Raw genomic sequence first — 21,019 nt, forward strand, 5'->3', positions numbered from 1 at the left:
AGGAATTATGAGACTTTTCATTTCTGGCTATAAGCCCTGATTGTGAGAAATTCAATTCTTGAACTGTGAACTTTTTGAAAACCATCTGATGCTAATTGAGGGAGTGTAGAGCAAACTCGGGGATTAAGAAGACCTTGGTACAAGGATCCTCCTCGGGAGCAAGCAGATTCCCCACCTATCTAAAAGCACTCCATACTTCAGAATAGGTGATAAGGAGCATATATCTATGGAAAAACACAGAAGCATCTGTGACAAACCCAGACCTACTGGAATCTGCCACACAGTTACTAAGCTGCCACCAACCATTCCCTCTAAGAAGTCACACAGACCAGGGATGGATTTTTAAACAATAAAAGAATAAGGTTTATTTTAAATACACACAGGGAAAAATAAACAATCAGGTAAATAAGATAAAGTAACGTGGCTTATTCTCACTCATACATACACACAGTTTGGTTCACCCAGAACCCTTAACTTGAAGCACAGACCCTGAACCTATCAGTTCTGGCTAACCAACAGACACCTGAACCTATCAGGTTGGTACTCTGACACACAGAAGTACCCTGTCTGACACACAGACTCCCACAACAGCTTCTTCTTCCCAGCTGCTGCTTCGTCACATCCCAGTGTCTCTCAGTGTCTCCCCCACTCTTCACACATACTCCACATATTTATACAGTACAGCCCCTCCTCCTGATGTCCCGCCTTCCACTCCCCATAGGATGGAACTTTCCCTCCAAACCCATGACAGACAGGTAACATCAGTGCTGTATGTAACACCTCCCCTCTTTATAAGTTGTTTTGTAGGGGGAAAGCTAACGTGCTTTTCACCAAAAAACAACCTGAATAAAACACACAACAACAGTTATACATACCATATTATACTTACTCATACTTACATTCTAAGTTAACCATAGCAAATAGGCATTTAAACATTTACCATATACAATACATCAATTTACCTTTATTCATACAAACCAAATTCAAAACCAGGTACATTTAACTTTTGTCATCATTATATACACATAGTCCATGTTTCTTTCGCCGTCTTCATTCTTCAGGTCTTCTTGATAAGGCGTCAGCAACACAGTTCACTGACCCTCTGACCACCTTCACTTCAAAGTCATAGTCCTGTAGGTTTAAAGCCCACCTCATAAGTTTGCTATTGTGGGTTTTCATTGTCTTTAACCATTGCAATGGTGAATGGTCAGTACACAGAATAAAATGTCTTCCCCAGATGTAAGGCTTGGCCTTCTGGATCGCGTAGACTATGGCCAAACACTCCTTCTCCACGGTTGCCAAATGTCTCTCACCTTTTTGAAGTTTCCTACTCAGGTAGGACACCGGATGCTGGTCACCATTCTCATCCTCCTGGCACAGAACTGCTCCTACCCCGCTGTTAGACGCATCGGTGTAGATGATGAACTCCCGGTCGAAGTCTGGAGCCCGCAGTACAGGATAGTTGATTAACGCCTCCTTCAACCTCTGGAACGCCGCCTCACAGTCGCTGGTCCACGGGATGCGGTCATCAGCCTTCTTCCTCGTCAGATCGGTCAGCGGAGCCGCAATCTCGCTAAACCTCGGGATGAACTTTCTGTAGTAGCCCACCAACCCAAGAAATGATTTGACCTTTTTCTTGGTGTTGGGTCTAGGCCAATCACGAACAGCTTCTATTTTGGCCTCCAGGGGTTTTATCACTCCTCCCCCTACCATGTGACCCAAGTATTTTATTTCTGGGCTACCCAGCTGACACTTGCTGGCCTTTACTGTTAGCCCTGCTGCACTTAACCTCTGCAGCACTAGCTCCAGGTGTATCAGGTGATCTTCCCAGGTATTACTGAAGATCCCTATGTCGTCAATGTAGGCCACTGTAAAGTCACTGAGCCCTGCCAAGGTCTGGTCCATCAGCCTTTGGAATGTGGCTGGTGCATTTCTGAGACCAAAGCTCAGGACTCGAAACTCATAGAGACCAAAAGGGCTGCAAAAGGCAGTCTTTTCTTGATCCCTGGGATCAATTCTTAATTGCCAATATCCCTTTACCAGGTCCAATGATGAGATGAACCGACAACCCCCTATGGTTTCAATCAGGTTGTCTAGCCTGGGCATTGGGTAGGCATCAGGAGTGGTTACACGGTTTAATTTCCTGTAATCAACACAAAACCTAATGCTCCCATCAGGCTTGTCCACAAGGACTATCGGGGAGGACCAAGGACTAGAAGAGGGGACGATTATGTTCTCCCTCAGCATTTCGTCCAGCTCCTTCCGCACCTTGTCCCTATAGGGTCCCGTTACTCGGTATGGGGATACTGCCTGCGGGGGTGCATCCCCTGTGTGGATCCGATGCATCACTCCCTTCACTATCCCCGGCTTGTTGGAAAACACCTGTTGATATTTACTAAGCAGCATTTTTAGTTCTTGCTGCTGGTCTTGGGTGAGTGCAGGACTGATCTTTACCTCCTCTGGGTTGTATTTTACTTCCCCTCTACCCTCCCAGAAGGGTAATTCAGCTTCCTCACTCTCAGCTGCTTTTATCGCGAATAAAACCCTCTGTTCCCCTCTGTAGTAGGGTTTTAGGGCATTCACATGAACCACCCTCCTTGCTTGGTTTTCCTCCTGCTCTATTAGGTAGTTCAGGTCTGACATCTTGGAAATGACCCTACATGGTCCTGCCCATTTGAGCTGCAGTTTATTCTCTCTGCAGGGCCTAAGCCAAAGCACTTCCTCCCCTGGGTCAAAGTGCCTCTCTCTAGCTTTGTGGTCATACCATGTTTTCTGTCTGACCTTCTGAGCTTGCAGGTTTTCTGCTGCCAGCTCTAGATTTCTCCTTAGGTCATTCATCAAGGTGTCTATGTAAGTCACAACGTCTTGTGGATCATCCTGGGTGATCTGCTCCCAATTTTGTTTGATCAAATCAAGGGGCTCTTTCACCCCTAAGTGTGCAGCAAACATGTCAGAGTGCCCCCTTTGTAAGATCATGGGGCGATACTTTTCAGGTACCACCAGCTGACTTCTGATCCCATCTCCCCCTTTTGAGATATTCCTCAGGGTTTCTCTATATAAAATCCCCTTTTTCTCCAGAAATCTCACTGGGGTTTCAGGTGTTAGCTGGGCGTCAGTCACCTGTTCAAAACACTTTTGGAGAGTGGCGTCTGCCTTTTGCTCCTGTCCAAATCTGCTGTCTGTGGTTAAGGTTTCCACCACAGCTTCTGAACTCCCCTCTGCTTCCGTCTCTGGCTCATCATTACCCCCCTGAACTGTCCCTGTGGTGGCTTGTGAGCGTGTAATCACTAGCACCCGTTTCACATGTTCAGCCAGGTCATTTCCCACGAGCACGGCTGCTGGCAGAGTCGATGAAATCGCTAGCCGCCAATCTCCCCTCCAGCCTTGAAAGTTGACAGGTACCTCTGCTACTGGCAGAGAGATTACCTGCCCCTCAATCCCTGCCACCTTCATGCTCTCATTTGGGATTATAAACTCCCTAGGGATGATATCTGGATGGCACAGGGTTACCTGGGAACAAGTGTCCCGCAGCCCCCTATACTGACGGTCAAGTATTCCTACGTCCACCCCGGCTGTCTCAAACAACTGAGAATCTGTTTTCACCAGCAAGCAGCGTTTTACCTCCACAAGAGGACCATTTTCCTCAGCCTGATCAGCAGCGGTAGCTGTTCCAGACTGAGTAGCCATGGCAACAGGCTCCCTCAGTGAGACTGAGCCTTGCTCTTTCTGGACACAGAACACAGCTTTTGGCTTGGTTCCACTAGACTCCTGAGGCACCATTCCTTTTAGCTGCTTTAATTTCTCACACTCTGAGATTAGATGACCCTTTCCCTGACAGAAATAACATTTCCTGGTGTATTTTGATTCTCTCTCATCTTGTTTTGGTTTTCCCTCCAAAATCTGAGGTCTTTGTTTCATGTCTGAGGGCTTCCCTTCACCATGGGCCCCTCCCCCTTGCTGGCTTTTCCCTGGTCCCTGAGAGTACTTGCTGTAGGTTTCTTTGGGTTTACCTACAGATTTCCCCTCACCCAAGGGCTTTCTTATTTGGGAAATAAAATCTGCGATCTCTGCGGCTTCTGCCACAGACCTCGGTTTCCTTTCCCTCACCTGGAATTTCAATTCCCCATGCAGGACCGAATAGAACTGTTCCAGTGCTATCAAGTCTTTAAGCTGCGCATAGGTCTCTGTTCCCTCCTGCGATAGCCATTTCTCAAGCAGCCTCACCAGTTGGGCCCCCACTTGGGTAAAAGTCTGTTCTGGTTTCTTGGTGAGGGACCTGAATCTTTGTCTCAGCTGCTCTGCATTTATCCCATGTCTGGCAAACACCAGTTTTTTAAACTCTGCAAAATCTTTCATCAGTTCCTCAGGCATCTCGGCATAAACCTCAGCCAAGCTACCACTGATTAAAGACCGCATGATGGTCATCTTCTCAGTTTCCCTCGCTGAGAAGTCCACAAACGCTCTTTCCACTAAGGAAAAGAACACCTCAGGACAATCTCCCCTGTGGTACACAGGGAATTTCCCCAGGTCAGCTCTAGACAGTTGGCCTCCCTCAGAATCCCTACCATTATTATTGTTCTGGTTCATCAGTTCCAGTTTTCTTAATTCAAACGCCATTTTCTCTCTCTCCATTCTTTCTTCTCTCTCCATTCTCTCTCTCTCTCGCTCTAATTCAAATGCCATTTTCTCTCTCTCTAATCTTTCCTCCATTTCCCTCACCCTCAGTTCATGCTGTTGGGCTAGGATCAATTTTCTGAGTTCTGGGTTCTGCTCTCCTGTGCTGTCACCTTGCACTGAGCCAAATTCATCCTCAGAACCTTGGTCAATCTGGGGGTCTTTCACTTCACTCATGTCTGCTATCTGGCTTCGAGTCAAGGGCATAATCCCCCCTCAGAACAGGCTGCTTTAAAAGTCAAGCCTCAAAATAAAACGACCACTTTTTTCCTTCTTGCCTCAGAACCAGCTCTCCCTAGAGATTGCTGCTGTTCTTCAGCACTAAACTTGCAACAGTATCGAGTCAGAGCCTACCCCCCTCTGCTGGGCCTCTCAGCTGGCAAGCTAGCTCGCTGTTACTACGCAGTTTTGCCTCAGCTTTTTTCCCGCCAAAACTAGGCTGCCTCAGAGCACCTTAATCTAAGTCTCCCCAGTTGGCACGTTCTTCTACTAGCGCACCTCCCCGTGAGGTACACCTAGAAGATTACCTACGCGCCTCAGACTGTCCCTGACTAGACCCCCCTTGCTCTGGGCACACTTGCCAAGGCTTTGCTGGACCACTGGACAACTGGACCAGTCGTATCCCACACGCTGGACACCAATCAATGTGACAAACCCAGACCTACTGGAATCTGCCACACAGTTACTAAGCTGCCACCAACCATTCCCTCTAAGAAGTCACACAGACCAGGGATGGATTTTTAAACAATAAAAGAATAAGGTTTATTTTAAATACACACAGGGAAAAATAAACAATCAGGTAAATAAGATAAAGTAACGTGGCTTATTCTCACTCATACATACACACAGTTTGGTTCACCCAGAACCCTTAACTTGAAGCACAGACCCTGAACCTATCAGTTCTGGCTAACCAACAGACACCTGAACCTATCAGGTTGGTACTCTGACACACAGAAGTACCCTGTCTGACACACAGACTCCCACAACAGCTTCTTCTTCCCAGCTGCTGCTTCGTCACATCCCAGTGTCTCTCAGTGTCTCCCCCACTCTTCACACATACTCCACATATTTATACAGTACAGCCCCTCCTCCTGATGTCCCGCCTTCCACTCCCCATAGGATGGAACTTTCCCTCCAAACCCATGACAGACAGGTAACATCAGTGCTGTATGTAACAGCATCTAGTGCGCATGCTCAGCTAGCAACCTGCCCAAAAAGAGTATAAAAGGAGGGGTCCAGGCAGGTAGAATTTGTCTGTTGAGACCAAAGGCTTTTAGAACCAATTACTTTCTTTGGATCTTGGATGATGCAAATAAAGAATTCTTCTCTCTTTGGTAAGTATGTATATGGTGTGAATGTGCTGAATGCATGGAAGCCCTTTTATTAGAATTGTAGTCAATAGGTAATAAAGTTTATTAATGTGTCTTGTGAGGTCTTTTACTGTTTATATATATAAACAGTATACAAATGGGATACAAAAGATCAAGTAGTCACCTTTTTGTGACACAGCTACGGGACAATCTGGTTGGCGAGGCCCTCTGTGCTCTCTCTTTCATTGCTCCCACCGTTGGCTTCCTTATTCTTCCTCAAGCTGTCTTGTCAAAATGCCCTGAAAGTGTTTCCCAGGGTGCCTATTTTTACCTGACGGAGAAAGAAGCCGTCTTTCAACCACTCTGTGCCTTGTTTTATATATACAGAAAAGCAGTGGTTTCTATAACTGCCATCTGGCAAACAGCACACTTTTGCTTGAGCAACAAAAGGAGGAAGCCAAACAATGATATCACTTCCTGACCCCTCCACAGAAAAGCAAAGGAAACGTTCTGATATCCTGAGCCACTTTAGGATACTAGAAATTTAAACCAGAAGGATCCTCGGCTGCTTTGACAGTTGCAAGGCTTGATTTTGGTCCATTCCCAGTGATTCCAAATGCTGGAAATGGACCAAACTGAAGTACACCTGTTACAGGCCAATTCTGGGCTCAGGTTTCCAGCAAGGACAACAGGCTAAGACGCAAGGCAGCTGAACCAAAGACCCAATTTTATTTGAGTAGCAGCAAAGAAATGGTCAGCCGGGTCTTCTCTTAAAAGCAGAGAGAGACCCAGAACAAAGGGTGAATGAATATTATGGTTACAGACAAAGAGCCATAAGAGTACTACATTGCTATTGGTCATCTGTGCCCCAAATTTTGAATCTCAGCCCTGATCGGACTTCAGGTGTTTCTGTAGTTGACCCATTGGCTAGCGTTGTATACATTTTCTTCCCTGATCTCATCTCCGGAATACCCCATGCAATCTGTGTGTAATGGCAACTATCCTGTTTTCTTATTGATATGTTTATGTATGTTGGTAATGTTTCTTCCCCGGGTGCTCCGTCCTGCCCTTCAAAGACGGTAATTCAAGAGTATTATCCCTGCCCTTCTTGCCCTTTTCATTCTAATGGCCTGGCCATCTGGTCATCGTTTCCTTTCGTTTAGTCGTTTAGTCGTGTCTGACTCTTCGTGACCCCCATGGACCAGAGCACGCCAGGCCCTCCTATCTTCCACTGCCCCCCGGAGTAGTGTCAAATTCATGTTGGTTACTTCGCAGACACTGTCCAGCCATCTCATCCTCTGTCGTCCCCTTCTCCTCTTGCCCTCACACTTTCCTAACATCAAGGTCTTTTCCAAGGAGTCTTCTCTTCTCATGAGGTGGCCAAAGTACTGGAGCCTCAGCTTCAGGATCTGTCCTTCCAGTGAGCACTCAGGGTTGATTTCCTTTAGAATTGATAGGTTTGTTCTCCTTGCAGTCCAGGGGATTTCAAGAGCCTCCTTGAGCACCACAATTCAAAGGCATCAATTTTTTGGCGGTCTGCTTTCTTTATGGTCCAGCTCTCACTTCCACATATCACGACAGGAAAAACCATAGCTTTCACTATTCGGACTTTTGTTGGCAAGGTGATGTCTCTGCTTTTTAAGATGCTGTCAAGATTTGTCATCGTTTTCCTCCCAAGAAGCAGGCATCTTTTAATTTCGTGGCTGCTGTCTCCATCTGCAGTGATCATGGAGCCCAGGAAAATAAAATCTGTCACTGCCTCCATATCTTCCCCTTCTATTTCCCAGGAGGTGAATGGGACCAGTGGCCATGATCTTAGTTTTTTTGATGTTGAGTTTAAGACCGTTTTTTGCACTCTCCTCTTTCACTCTCATTACAAGGTTCTTTAATTCCTCCTCACTTTCTGCCATCAGAGTGGTATCATCTGCATATCGGAGGTTGTTGATATTTCTTCCGGCAATCTTAATTCCGGCTTGGGATTCCTCCAGTCCAGCCTTCCGCATGATGTATTCTGCATATAAGTTAAATAAGCTGGGGGATACAGCCTTGTGGTACTCCTTTCCCAATTTTGAACCAATCAGTTGTTCCATATCCAGTTCTAACTGTTGCTTCCTGTCCCACGTCTAGGTTTCTCAGGAGACAGACAAGATGGTCAGGCACTCCCATTTCTTTAAGGACTTGCCATAGTTTGCTGTGGTCCACACAGTCAAAGGCTTTTGCATAGTCAATGAAGCAGAAGTAGATATTTTTCTGGAACTCTCTGGCTTTTTCCATAATCCAGCGCAAGTTAGCAATTTGGTCTCTAGTTCCTCTGCCTCTTCGGAATCCAACTTGTACTTCTGGGAGTTCTCGGTCCACATACTGTTGAAGCCTACCTTGGAGGATTTTGAGCATAACCTTGCTAGTGTGTGAAATGAGTGCAATTGTACGGTAGTTGGAGCATTCTTTGGCACTGCCTTTCTTTGGGATTGGGATGTAGACTGATCTTTTCCAATCCTCTGGCCACTGTTGGGTTTTCCAAACTTGCTGGCATATTGCATGTAGCGTATTGCATGTCAACTCCTGGTGTTGGATAAAAGGTCTCATTGTTTATTTAGATGGCCCATGGATGGGTCATAAACACTCTAACAGGTATGGCCATCTCTGTAGGCCTGAATGGTCTTTGTTGTTCCAGAGTCTGGGATGGGATAGAATAAATGTGGGCTAGGTGACCATTTGGAACTCATAAGAAATAGCAAGGAAATCTAAAGTACAATTCTTAAAATAGAATACATAAAATATAATTGGAGCATTTGTGGTATAGATACAGTGGAGATACAATATTGTTACGGTTACATTGTGATGTTAGTACATAAGAGAGATTCTCAACTTTATTGATACAGTAATAACTCTGTTAAAATACAGTATCATTACTCCCTCCTATCACACCTACCCACATAAAAAAAGTAGAACCCTCTGACAGCAGCCCGAAAAAGTGCAGGGGAGCAAATTGATCCATTCCAGCAATTACATTGTGTGGTTGCTAGGGAAAAAAGTGGACAAAATCTCCCCTGCAGCTCACCAAAATATTGGGGCAAATGTCTTTCTGCATGTGCCCTGAGTTGTGTGTGCAGTGAGATGGACTAAGCATGACCTATTTGTCCACTCAGAAAAAGGGCACTTCAGTGTATGTTCAAGTTCTTCTTCAAAAGGATGCACAACTTGTACTGCAGTCAAGCCTCTGGTCATGGCCTGAGTTTAATCTCAACAGATTTAGGGAATTGGGTGAAGATTGGCTCAGGCTTCCATCATTCCAAGGTCGTTAAAATGAGTACACAGCTCGGGGAGTGGGTGGAATGGTTGTTTGCATAATGATGATTTAAACTGCCAAAGAGTGCTCTAAGCACAATGGAATGGTAAATAGAAAGAACAACAAGAGCCTGCTGTATCCTAAGACCTTATGTACAACCCCCATGACCACCCCTTCGTGAATTCTTTCTCCCACCTAGCTGTGCTAAATTCAATCAGTTTGCATCTTCTCTATTCATTCAAGAAGGCTAAGGCTTGGAAGGGCAGCAATGAACTAGGAAAGATCATCAAGTGTAAGGATGTGTCACTGGAGATCAAGATCATCCACACTATTGTATTCCAGATCACCATGCATGACTGTAAAAGCAGGACAGTTGAGAAAGCTGATGGGGAAAAACCCCATTCTGATTTGTTTGAAATTGGTCCTGGAGGAGAGCTTTGTCAGAAAGATGAACAAGAGGGCCCTATATCAAATCAAACCTGAACTATCTCTAGAGGCAATAATATTGAAACTGAGACTACTTTGGGCACATCATGAGAAGTCAGGATTCTCTGGAAAAGACAATAATGCTTGGAAAGATGGAAGGCAGCAGGAAAAGAAGAAGACCAAATATGAGATGGATTGATGGATCCTCCATCAAGGAATCTTCCACAGCCTTCAGTTTGCAGAGCATGTCTCTTGAGGGCAAGATATTCTGGAGATTGATCATTCATGGGTCACCATAAGCCACACATGACTTAACAGCACATAACCACAAGAACTTTATCCTAGCAGCAAAGAAAGAACTATTTGATTCAAGATTACTGGGTGTGGGTAATATGCAGGCGTGTGTGTGTGTTTATTTCTCTCCTGATTCTCCAAAAATCCTGGGGAATGGAGCAAAAAGAACACTTTCCTAGTGAGCCTATGTGTTTGTGGGCATATAGGTGCAAATGTTTATGCATGTGTGCATAAACATACACACACACACAGAGGACATGTATCTCCCTGCTTTTGAAGAGTCATCCCAAATGGGTGTTATATTTACTCGAGAGTAAAACAACAATTGGAGACAAAAGGAATTGAGTTTCATGAGGGAGCTGTAGTTATTCTCAGTTCCCAGATTACAAGATTCAAAATGTAAATTTCTTCTGTGCACTATTGTGAAGACTCACAAAAAAGTTGATATAAAATCTGATACTCTAAAAATTAGCACTTTTGCCATCTAGGAAAAAAGATATGTTATTTAAGTGATGAGGTGGGATCAAGGCAGTCTTAATATAAAAACATCATTTACTTTTTAAAGCATATTTTGTTGCTGTTTAGTTGTTAAGTCATGTCTGACTCTCTGTGACCCCATGGACTAGAGCACACAAAGCCCTCCTGTCTTCCACTGCTTCCTGGATTTTGGTCAAATTCATGTTGGTAGCTTCGATGGCACTGTACAACCATCTCGTCCTCTGTCATCCCCTTCTCCTCTTGCCTTCACACTTTCCCAACATCAGGATATTTTCCAGGGAGTCTTCTCTTCTCATCAGATGGCCAAAGTATTGGAGCCTCAGCTTCAGGATCTGTCCTTCCAGTGAGCACTCAGAGTTGATTTCCTGCTAAATGGATAGGTTTGTTCTCCTTGCAGTCCAGGGGACTCTCAAGAGTCTCCTCCAGCACCACAATTCAAAAGCATCAATTCTTCGGCGGTCAGTCTTCTTTATGGTCCAGCTCTCACTTCCATACACCACTACTGGAAAAACCATAGCTTTGACTATGTGGACCTTTGTTGGCAAGGTGATGTCTCGGTTTTTATGGAGGCTGTCTAGGTTTGACATCGCTTTCCTCCCAAGAAGCAGGCGTCTATTAATTTCATGGCTGCTGTCACCATCTGCAGTGATCATGGAGTCCAAGAAAGTAAACTCTGTCACTGCCTCCATATCTTCCCCTTCTATTTGCCAGGAGGTGATGGGACCAGTGGCCATGATCTTAGTTTTTTTTTGTTTGTTTTTGGTTTTTTGATGTTGAGCTTCAGACCATTTTTGCGCTCTTCTCTTTCACCCTCATTAAGAAGTTCTTTAATTCCTCCTCACTTTCTGCCATCAGAGTGGTACAATCTGCATCTCTGAGGTTTTTGATATTTCTTCCGGCAATCTTACTTCCGTCTTGGGATTCATCCAGTCCTGCCTTTCGCATAATGTATTCTGCATATAAGTTAAATAAGCAGGGGGACAATCTACAGCCTTGTCGTACTCCTTTCCCAATTTTGAACCAATCAGTTGTTCCATATCCAGTTCTAACTGTTGCTTTCTGTCCCACATAAAGCATATTACACCTGATTATTTAATGAACATTTTGTTCATTTATTTATTGGATTTCTATCCCACTCATCTAGACCAAAGGTCTACTCTGGACAGTTTACAAATTAAAAACAGTAAGACCAATAAGCATATATTATAAATACAAGGTGGTCAAAGTATAAGAAATTAAGATACGGCAGGAGGGAAAGCCTGCCCAAATAGCCACGTTTTAGGTTTGTTCCTGAAAACACCCAGAGGGGATCTCCACTGGCAAGTTGTTCCAAAGGCGAGGGGCCACTGCGAAGAAGGCCCGGTTCCACGTTCTTTCCATCCAGACCTCCCTCGGCATTAGGCTCCTCAGCCACCCGGCCTGGCTGGAACGAGTGACTCTGACTACTGTTTAACTTTCAAAATTATATTTATAATATACAGTAATTAACTTGTTCTAATTTTCTGCCAAACGTATTAAAAGCATGTTACATGACTGAGCCCTTGTCAAAAATTCACAAAGCACACAGGACAACTCTAAAGGGATATGGGTATTCCTGTATGTTTTACACCCCAATACATGTTTATTAAAATCTAAGTATACCCGGGAGCAAAGGAGAAGGCGCACCAAACCTAAAAATGGCAACTAAAAGAAGAGGGAGGGGGGAGAGAGGACAGCACTTTTCAAATACCCGAGGAGGGGCAGGATCTCTTCTCTGATCTTCCCAGAGCGCAAGACACCCAATGCTGGGCTCAAGATACAGGAAGCCAGATTTCGGTTGAATATCAGGAAAAACTTCCTAACTGTTAGAGCAGTACAACAATGGAACCATTAACGGGGGGGGGGGTTTGAGTGCTCCAACGCTGGAGGCCTTCAAGAAAAAGTTAGACAACCACTTGGGGGGGGCGGATATCCCTTGGTTTGGATTCCTGCCTCGAGCGGGGTGAGTGAGTGGGTGGGTGGGTTGGACTCGATGGCCTTAGGCAGCAGCCCTTTCCAGCGTCATGATTCTAGGTTGGGAAGAGCCCCCATTTTCCTCACAGAGCAAAAGGCACACTTGGACAGGATCCAAGGATTTGTCTTTTGAACGAGTTGGACAGCTCGGTGGTGTCAATAGAGGCACAGGGGCGGACATTTCGGGGCCGAAGCCTCTCCCCGCCAGCCAGCCCGCCGGCCCGTCCGTCGCCCTTTCTGGAGAAAAACGAAACCGAAAGAAAACACGCTCCCGTTTCTGCGACCAGGGAGTGGAGGCGGCGCCGCTGCGGCTCTCCGGGTGTAGCGGGTCTCCTGGCCTCCCCTTCGTCCCTTCCTGCCGCCCCGCTTCCTTTTTCCCTGAGGCGGAAGGCAGGCTAGAGGCGCCGTCTTCGCGCCTTTCCCCGGCCAGGCGTTCTCCCTCCGTTAAGGCAGCGAGCGGCGCTGCAAGCGGGGCGAGATGGCGGAGACGGTCCCCGGTCGCTTGCTGGCAGCCCTGCAGGACTTGACGGAGGACGAGTTCAAGAAGTTCAAGGAGATGCTCCTGATGTTCGTCGTCTCGGAAACCTACCACCTGAGCCGTCACATCCCGTGGGGGCTGCTGAAGAAAGCGGATGATGCTTGTAGTATAGCCGATCTCCTGCTCCAATACTACGGGGAGGATTGTGCCCTGGAGGTGACGGTCCGGGTCCTGAGAGCCAGCGGCTGCAAGGGACGGGCGCTGAGGCTGGACGCGACCCGTGAGATCGGTAGGAAAAAGGGGCCGGGTGGAGGACAGGGCTGTGTTAACCCCTGGCGGAGTCCCTCGGCTTTCAAGTATTTTCCGGCCCCTCCAGCACCATTGGAGCCCTGGGGTGGGTGACTCAGCAAAAGACAATGAAGGCTTCAGCCTTTTGGATTAATGTGATCTTGGGTGGGGAGGGGGAGCACAGTTGACCCACCTCTCCCTAGCATGAAGCAGGGGTCTGGGTAGCTGGGGACAGGGAGCCTTTCACCTGCTTCAGCCCCACCCCACGATGCTGTGGGTAGGGTTGGATCCGAGATCCAGAGAGAAGAGATCCTTCTCTACCGCATTTAAATAGTACAGTAAGGCCTACTGTAAGTAGCTCTGTTAATCAGTATGCCTTACCCTGGTGTGGTAATGACCATATTGGTCAACAGAATGATCAGTTTAATGTTTAACATGTACTTATTTCATAATATACACATCCTCTGCCCCTTCTCGGATTGCTGCCTTGTCGTGTCAAAGGGGATTGAGTAACTGGAAGATGGGACCCTCAGGTCGGAAGGCGTCCAACATGCTACTGAGGAAGAGTGGAGGGCAAGTACAAGTAGCTCCAGAGCTAATGAAGTGGTTGGGCCAAAGCTGAAAGGACGCTCAGCTGTGGACGTGCCTGGAAGTGAAAGGAAAATCCAATGCTGCAAAGAAGAATACTGCATAGGAACCTGGAATGTAAGATCTATGAACGTTGGGAAGCTGGAGGTGGTCAAACAGGAGATGGCAAGAATAAACAACGACATCCTGGGCATCAGTGAACTAAAATGGACAGGAATGGGCGAATTCAGCTCAGATGATTATCATATCTACTACTGTGGGCAAGAATCCCATAGAAGAAATGGGGTAGCCCTCATAGTCAATAAAAGAGTGGGAAAAGCTGAACTGGGATACAATCCCCCCCCCCAATGATAGAATGATTTCAATACGAATCCAAGGCAGACCCTTCAACATCACAGTAATCCAGGTTTGTGCACCAACCACCAATGCTGAAAAGGCTGAAATTGACCAATTCTATGAAGACTTACAACACCTTCTAGAACTGACACCAAAGAACGATGTTCTTGTCATTATAGGGGACTGGAATGCTAAAGTAGGGAACCAAGAGATAAAAGGAACAACAGGGAAGTTTGGCCTTAGAGTTCAAAACGAAGCAGGGCAAAGGCTAATAGAGTTTTGTCAAGAGAACACGCTGATCATCACAATTTTCCAGCAACACAAGAGGCGACTCTACACAGGGACATCACCAGATGGGCAATACCGAAATCAGGTTGATTATGTTCCCTGCAGCCAAAGATGGAGAAGCTCTATAGTCAGCAAAAACAAGACCGGGAACTGATTGTGGCTCTGATCATCAGCTTCTTATAGCAAAATTCAAGCTTAAACTGAAGAAAGTAGGAAAAACCACCAGGCTAGTAAGGTATAATCTAAACCAAATCCCTTATGAATACCCAGTGAAAGTGAAGAACAGATTTAAGGAACTAGATTTGGTGGACAGAGTGCCTGAAGAACTATGGATGGAGGCTCATAACATTGTACAGGAGGCAGCAACAAAAACCATCCGAAAGGAAAGGAAAGGCAAGAAAGCAAAGTGGCTGTCCAGTGAGGTCTTACAAATAGCAAGAGAAGGGAAATAAAATGCAAGGGAGATAGGGAAAGTTACAGGAAATTGAATGCTGACTTCAAAAGAACAGCAAAGAGAGACAAGAGGGCCTTCTTAAATGAACAGTGCAAAGAGATAGAGAAAAATAATAGAAAGGGAAAAACCAGAGATATGTTCAAGAGAATTGGAGATAATAAAGGAACATTTCGTGCAAAGATGGACATGATAACGGACAAAAATGGTAAGGAGCTAACAGAAGCAGAAGACATCAAGAAGAGGTGGCAAGAATACACAGAGGAATTATACCAGAAAGATCTGGATGTCCTGGGCAACCCAGATAATGTGGTTGCTGACCTTGACCCAGACATCCTGGAGAGTGAAGTCAAGTGGGCCTTAGAAAGCATGGCTAATAACTTGGCCAGTGGAGGTGATGGCATTCCAGTAGAGCTGTTTAAAATCTTAAAAGATGAGGCTGTTAAGGTGCTACACTCAATATGCCAGCAAGTTTGGAAAACTCAGTAGTGGCCAGAGGATTGGAAAAGATCAGTTTACATCCCAATCCCAAAGAAGGGAAGTGCCAAAGAATGTTCCAACTACCATACAATTGCACTCATTTCACACACTAGCAAGGTTATGCTCAAAATCCTCCAAGGTAGGCTTCAGCAGTATCTGAACCGAGAACTCCCAGAAGTACAAGCTGGATTCCGAAGGGGCAGAGGAACTAGAGACCAATTGCTAACATGCGCTGGATTATGGAGAAAGCCAGAGAGTTCCAGAGAAACATCTCCTTCTGCTTCATTGACTACGCAAAAGCCTTTGACTATGTGGACCACAGCAAACCATAGCAAGTCCTTAAAGAATAGGGAGTGCCTGACCACCTTATCTATCTCCTGAGAAATCTATATGTGGGACAGGAAGCAACAGTTAGAACTGGATATGGAACAAGTCATTGGTTCAAAATTGGCAAAGAAGTACGACAAGGCTATATATTGTCTCCCTGCTTATTTAACTTATTTGCAGAATACATCATGCGAAAGGCTGGACTGGATGAATGCCAAGCCGGAATTAAGATTGCCGGAAGAAATATCAACAACCTCAGATATGCAGATGATACCACTCTGATGGCAGTGAGGAGGACTTAAAGAACTTCTTAATGAGGGTGAAAGAGGAGAGTGCAAAGAACGGTCTGAAGCTCAACATCAAAAAAACAAAGATCATGCCCACTGGTCTCATCACCTCAAGACAGAACTGGTCTCACTCATTACTTCAAGTAAATAAATATATCTATGGCAAAACTAAGATCAAAAACTAAGATCAAGTACACTGGCCCTATCACCTCCTGGCAAATAGAAGGGGAAGATATGGAGGCAGTGACAGATTTTACTTTCTTGGGCTCCGTGATCACTGCAGATGGTGACAGCAGCCATGAAATTAAAAGACACTTGCTTCTTGGGAGGAAAGTGATATCAAACCTAGACAGTATCTTAAAAAGCAGAGACTTCACCTTGCCGACAAAGGTCCGCATAGTCAAAGCTATGGTTTTTCCTGTAGTGATGTATGGAAGTGAGAGCTGGACCATAAAGAAAGCTGACCGCCGAAGGACTGATGCTTTTGAATGTTGGTGCTCGAGGAGGCTCTTGAGAGCCCCCTGGACTGCAAGGAGAACAAACCTATCCATTCTAAAGGAAACCAACCCTGAGTGCTCACTTGAAGGGCAGCAACTTGTGATGAGTTTTGGGTTGCCTCTGGTCTCACATGGACTCTGCAGCTTGAGCTGAAGTGCCCCTGTACAGGTTTGGTGGACAGGGGAAGTGAGCTTCCCATCGAAATTGCTCAGCTCTGGAGTATTTCACTGGAGGCTCTGCCCAGGTGCAGTAACCCAGTTCTATGAGTCACAGACCCCAGTTGAAGAACAATTTCTCACATGCACACACAATCCTAAAATGTGTCATATTTCAGTAACACTTTGTAGGCTAAGCTGATTTGGAGAAGAAAGAAAAGTGGAATGTTCCCAAACTCAAAAAATCTATCTAAACAGGTACCTGCCTGGGAATATGTAAGGATGCTAACCTCAGTTTGAAGCCTCCATAGAGTCTCAGTGGTTCCAGGAATCAAAGGGCTTTATTGGGGGGGGTTCAATTGTTACTGTTTAACTTCCAAAAGCTGGGTCTCCTGTTACTATATTCTTTTTAGTTCCTTCTTTCCTCAATTCAAATAACTGATAACCTTTTTAACCCTACAAATGAATGCTGGAGGGGATGCATCGGATCCACCACTTTGTTTTGCCCAAGGGGTGAAAAGTCAACCTTCGTGCCCCTGTGTTGCCCTGGAATCACATAAATATCCCTGATTTCATCTGGTTTTGCATATTTGCTCAAAGATAGTGCATGTGCCTAATCTATACTGTTAGAAAGCGTAAGTTTTATATAGAAATGCCAACGTTTCTGTATCTCTTAAAAATCTAGTTTCTTTTTTCTCTCCTGTAAATGCCTTGGTTTCTTTTTACATTCTTATTTAATAGTCTTAAACTGATTCTTAGTTAATGGCTTTGAATTTTATTCTTCTTTCAACTGCAAAGATGGACCAAGTGTTGCACATCATAGAGCTGTGTTTTAACGCTATGCCTCTATTTGTAGCACTACAAGGAGAAAATATTGGAGGGACGTTTGAATCTTCTGAGAAATATTACACATCTTGCCTTCTTTGCAGTATGGTAAGGGACTAGATTAATTCCAGTTTTCATTATGCACGTGTGGGATTAAAGTGTACACTGATCCTAGCATGATCCTAAGCTTTTGTTCAGTGTTTTTTAATTTATTTCTGAAATGCAGCCTCTGAACTGCAAAGTTGCAATAGACATTCCATGCTCTTGGGGATACAGCAATTTTTCTTCATGTTCTTTATGTTTAGTCCACTCACAGATGTGATGTGATGTACCTACTACATATGGGGGGGGGGGGGAGAAAGCTCATGTCACCTAGAAAATTTTGTGCACATCTTCCCTCTACTTGCTTTCTCATATATTTTGTTAAATATTTTGTAAAACATATCAGGGTTGGACTAGATGACACAGTTAGTGCATCATTAGAACCAGACCTCCCTTAAGAAGTAAAAGAAGTTTGTATACCTAGTACAAATGTATGTAACACTGTATTTCACAAATTAGCTTCCTTTAGTTTCGAAATTGGTCATGAGGAGGTAAATGTGGGCTTCATTGACACAAACACACACACACACTCTCCCTCTCTGTTTGAAGGAAAGATGTTGTGTACCCAGAAATACACATTTTCTTAATGTAAGATTTTACTTTCAGTCAATAAATTCTGCATATCCAGGGCAATTGGTTGGATCTTAATGTTCTTTTTGGCATGAATGAGAGAGAAGTAAGGTTACCAAGTCTCTGAGATTTCAAAAGATGAAATGTTCTGTTAAACTTTTCTTCGAAGGACCTTGTTATCAGCAGTTTACGAATACTTTAGCTATCAATACAGATCAGGCTAATCAATGAATACAAACTATATAAAATGTAGAAAAGCCTTTCACTTTGTATAAACTGGTGTGGCTCATGCAGTGGAATTTGGTGTAACAAGCATAGAAGCGAGCCTCCCTGTTTTTAGAAGGGATGCCATGGGGAGGCAGCATAACTATGACAATGATATTTCTTCCAGACTCTTCCAGAAAAAAATTGGCCAGAGATTGTCTGGGACCCAGGAAGGAGCCGTGAAATCTACAGGTAAGCACCAGGGATGGGATGTTCTGGTTGCAAAGAAGGGGAAACAGCAATACTTTTCATTTTCATATCCTTTAGTATATTTCTGAACTGCAGTCTCTGAATCATCCATTTGACTGAATGAGAGGAACACAAAGATTCGTGTTTATTTGTGACTCCTTTGTTCATTGTACCTTCTTTGGATCTGCATATGTAACGTGTAAAGCTGCTGTCAAATCGCCACAATGGCTGTCAGTTGACACAACAGTGGGCAGGAAGTCTGAATCTTTGAAAAGGCCTGGAAAGTTGAGAGGCTTGATCTTTGTTGATGGTTCCTTGTTAGATGGCTGTGCTGAACTCTTCTCCTGCCGTCCTCCATTTTGGATCGCTCATTGTTATCTGCCACCATTTTGGATTCCTTCCTTTTGTTGCTCTTTTGATTGATTGGTTGGGGGAATCGTTTTCCTGACTGCCGTGCCTGCTTGCATAACCTAGTGGACTGTGTTCAGCGTGTGCTGCTGGACTGAGAAGGAGTAAGCGAGATCTCCCCAACCAGGAAGAGGGGTTGGCTTGTGAGATGATCATGTTTCTTGCCCTTATTTCCCCCTTGCCAATCTTGGTTTGGGGAAGAGACGTCTCTGTGTGTTTTATTTTGATATTTTTCCCTCCTAGGTGTGATGGGAGGCACTCTTTCTCCTTGTTTGAATGATGTTCTTTATATTGCTGTTTGGCTGTGTACGTATTTATTCTAGGTAAAGTTGCTTTTTGAGAGTAACTTATTTACTGTAGTAGGAAGATTATGGGCTGTTTCTCATGGAATGTGAAGACTGGCTGCCTCCTGTATCTCATGCAGAAATAATTAGATGTCTCAGAGCACTCCTTGGTCTTCCATGTTGCCACCTGGTGGAACTACAGTACATGTATGACACACTGCAGTGTTTGATGGAGCAGTGGCCCATGGTTCACCAGCTTGGCCTCTTGAGATTGAAACATGGATCCTATCCACACTGATCAAGACATTGTGCCTCAAGTCATGGTTATCCTGAAGTCATTCATAGGGGTTAAAAGAGTCTCTGTGCAGGGCCTTGGTGGGCTGGGAAATGTCCTTCTTCTTGTCAACCTCCTGAAGGCTAAGATGCAGTGTTTCCTCAATAAGGCTGAGGAAATTGCCTGTGACAAAAAACTTTCTCCACTGGTTGCCTGCTCAGCTCAGAGATTTTTGCTCTGGCCATGATTTGCATCTTTTGGGTCAAGGTGTCTCTGGCTGGGAAGGTGCCAGGAAGCCCCGTAGGCTTGTGTGATGCTTGTGTGATAGCATCAATGGAGGACTGGCTCTGCTGTGGCTGAGGCGGGGGTGGTTGGGTAGAACATGGGGAGGAAGGGCAGCTTGGCCCTGGCCATCCACCCACCTCTGTGGCAACCAGCACAAGTATCTTCGGCAAAGCTATTGCTTTTCTCCTAGGCGTCATCAGTACAGTTCCCACTCTTAGTGGCGGATGGGTGGAGGTGGAGTGGATTGAGTAGTAACAGACAACCCAGATCTCAGAAACCTACCATAGATCACTCGGAGTACTGCGTAGAGAAGAGAGAGATGTGGAGGGCCCTTGCCAACACTGCCATTGGGCTGCTGTCTTGTGCCCACCCAGTCCACTAGCATGGAGAGTGAAGACTCTGTCGGCTGGCGATGTCCTGATGCCAACCCATTCCTGCCTTCTGGGTGACAGAGTGGAAGAGCTACTATTCCTAAAAGTTAACCTGCCTTCTTCTAGAGTACTGCACCCTGTCCATAGACGGAGGAAGTCTAGCAAAATAAATGACCTTCCACTGTCAAAGTAAACTCTTTTAACTGACTGGGCAGCCTTGTCAATGGAGGGTATCTGTACAGAAATAAAGCTCTGTGCAATGTTCAGAAGTGCTTCCCTGCAAGTTTTCCTTCCCTATAAATGCACCTCCATACTGGGTGTCTGTGCAGGAAAGTTCTTCTTCATGGGAGTCCAGATCCTCTGCCAGCCTCGATTCTTGACTGAAGCCAGTGTTTACTAGCACTTGCCTCTGTCTGCAGGAGACTCTCACTTTCAATGGACATCACCTGGAGAAAGCATTTCTCGTATCCTTAGGTCAGTTGCTCTTATGACAACCAAGAGGTAGGAATGAGTAACAATGGTGGACTTTGACTACCTTTGTGGATTTTAACCAAACACTATAGGCTGTGACCCAAGTGGAATCAGAAAGATGGATGCAAAATGTAAGATAGTCAGTACATTTCCTTAAAAAAATAAAAGAAATGCAGGGAATCAGTTAACAGAAGGTTAGAACAAGGAAAAGGAAAAGCTACTTGCATGTGTGGTCTAAGTTCTTAAATATGTTTTTACGTTATGACTTGCCCCAAACATCACATTAGAAAGAGGGTTTTTTTCCAATCATGTGAAGA

At 45.1% G+C, this 21,019-nt stretch overlaps 1 protein-coding gene across 1 annotated transcript in view; it reads left to right on the forward strand.

Annotated features, from left to right (window-relative positions):
• The first annotated feature begins 12,740 nt into the window (after window positions 1-12,740).
• LOC110086381 (uncharacterized) overlaps window positions 12,741-21,019 on the forward strand; it is a 30,639-nt gene continuing 22,360 nt past the window's right edge. Inside the window, exons 1-3 of the mRNA XM_078377113.1 lie at window positions 12,741-13,250; window positions 17,516-17,592; window positions 18,548-18,612. Coding sequence (XP_078233239.1) covers window positions 12,962-13,250; window positions 17,516-17,592; window positions 18,548-18,612 — 431 coding nt within the window. The 5' untranslated portion in view covers window positions 12,741-12,961. The remainder of the gene's footprint in view (window positions 13,251-17,515; window positions 17,593-18,547; window positions 18,613-21,019) is intronic.

Source organism: Pogona vitticeps, chromosome 6 (assembly GCF_051106095.1).
Source record: "Pogona vitticeps strain Pit_001003342236 chromosome 6, PviZW2.1, whole genome shotgun sequence".
In the NCBI taxonomy this organism is placed as follows: domain Eukaryota; kingdom Metazoa; phylum Chordata; class Lepidosauria; order Squamata; family Agamidae; genus Pogona; species Pogona vitticeps.